This window comes from Myotis daubentonii, chromosome 10 (assembly GCF_963259705.1).
Source record: "Myotis daubentonii chromosome 10, mMyoDau2.1, whole genome shotgun sequence".
NCBI lineage: Eukaryota > Metazoa > Chordata > Mammalia > Chiroptera > Vespertilionidae > Myotis > Myotis daubentonii.
This window is the reverse complement of record NC_081849.1, coordinates 33,577,113-33,578,977: the sequence shown is the minus strand read 5'-3', so window position 1 is coordinate 33,578,977 and position 1,865 is coordinate 33,577,113. Positions and strand designations below refer to the sequence as shown.

At 41.7% G+C, this 1,865-nt stretch overlaps 1 protein-coding gene across 1 annotated transcript; it reads right to left on the bottom strand.

Annotated features, from left to right (window-relative positions):
- Window positions 1–338: 338 nt before the first annotated feature.
- Window positions 339–1,383, bottom strand: LOC132211446 (olfactory receptor 9A1). Its single transcript, XM_059656123.1, has one exon. It carries the CDS (start codon window positions 1,358–1,360, stop codon window positions 416–418), a length of 945 nt encoding a protein of 314 aa, XP_059512106.1. The 5' UTR covers window positions 1,361–1,383; the 3' UTR covers window positions 339–415.
- Between the last annotated feature and the right edge of the window lie 482 nt (window positions 1,384–1,865).

Genomic DNA, 1,865 nt, shown 5'->3' with positions numbered 1-1,865 from the left:
GAGATCATGAAATCATAGGACAATAAAGGCGAAGATGACCCAGCCCTTAGAATCAAACATTTAGGTCAGCTGACAGAAAATGAAGTATCCTTTTCCTTGCATTTTCCAGTCAAAGATCTGATTGTTCTAAAAAAAAAATCACACACATTTTGTATATCTACATTTGTCAAATTTATATTGTGAGACATATAACTACAGAAGTATAGATAAATGTATTCATTGCACTTAAAAGTTAATAAAGTGAACTCACATATAGGAACCATCCAGTTACAAAATGGAACACTTCCAGTTTCTTAAAATTCCCTTGTAGATTACAAACTATTTGTTGATGAAAAGGGTCATTTCAGATTTGAATTAGGGCTTTCAGATTACTCGGTTCCATGATGATGAGTCCATGATTGTCTTTAGGACAGAACTAACCCTTGAGGAGGTGACAGCAGCGTTTCATGACATCTCGAAAGGCCTCTATGAATTTGTCATTCCGGAGGGTGAAGATAAATGGGTTCAGAAAAGGAGTCACTACTAAAACCATCACTGATGCTACCCTGTTGTACTCAGCTGCCTGCGTTTGCTTGGGTTTCACATAGAGGAACAGGCAGGTGCCATAGCCGATCACAACAACGGTGAAGTGGGAGGCACATGTGGAGAAGGCTTTCCTCCGGCCAGAGGCTGAGGGGATCTTGAGGATGGTGGAGATGATGTAAGTGTAGGAGACAATTGTAGGGATCAAAGAACCAACAATAATGAAGACAGCCATTAAAAAAAGAATAAGCTCTGTGAAAAGGCTGTCATCACAGGATAGTCTGAGTAGCTGCCCTCGATCACAATAAAAATGGTCTAACACATTCGATTTGCAGAAGGTCAGCTGAAACGTGGCATAAACTGGCCAGATTTGAAAAAGGAACCCAAACACCCATGACATAATTACCACCCAGATGCAGGTGTGGCTGTTCATAATGATGTTGTATCTCAAAGGGTTACACACAGCCACATAACGGTCCACAGCCATCACTCCCAGTAATACCAATTCCGACGTGCCCAAAGAAAGGTACAAGTATAGTTGTGCACCACAGGCAGTCAAAGATATAGCCTGCATCCCAGGGAGCAACAAGCCCCAGAGCATCAAGGGAACGGCAACAGATGTGATCAGGATCTCTAGGACAGAGAGGTGGCCAAGGAAAAAATACATGGGGGACTGCAGACGTTTATCAACACAGACAGTCACAATGATGACTATGTTTCCCATTAATGTCACTGAATAGAGGAAGAGGAAGACAGCAAAGAGGATATTGTGTCGTTCTTTGGAGCCATAGAAACCAAGGAGATAAAAATCAATGGCACTAGAGTAATTCTTCAACATTTAGTCCTGTGTTGTTGCTCTTTATGAAATCTAGAGAAAAAGAGAGAGAAAACATGTTCACAATTTCAAAAGACTTCAGAAAACATTTCCTCTGCTCTTAGGCTCCCCATCATGATCAAGTGGGCTCATCTCCTACTATTCTTTGTATAAGATTGATGCTAAATGTTTTATGAGAAACATATAATATATGAAGACAGATGTATATGTCCAAGAAGATGAACAAAGTCACCAATACCATATCCCAGGCATAAAAACCCACCCACCCCAATATGCACTCTGTCCCTTAATTCACTAGACATCTTACCTCCAACTCTGCTCTCACCTCCCACCTGTCTAGTTCCCTGAGCATAGGTGCTCATTTTTACCACCATCCCTTCCATCCTGAATGCCCTAAGTCACCCTTCTGTACCTGTTATGTCCATGCCCTGCCAAACTGCTGCATCTCAGCAGTTACAAGGAAGTCTTCCTAGCCAATCCCACCAGACTTGATTACTTCTTTCCTGTG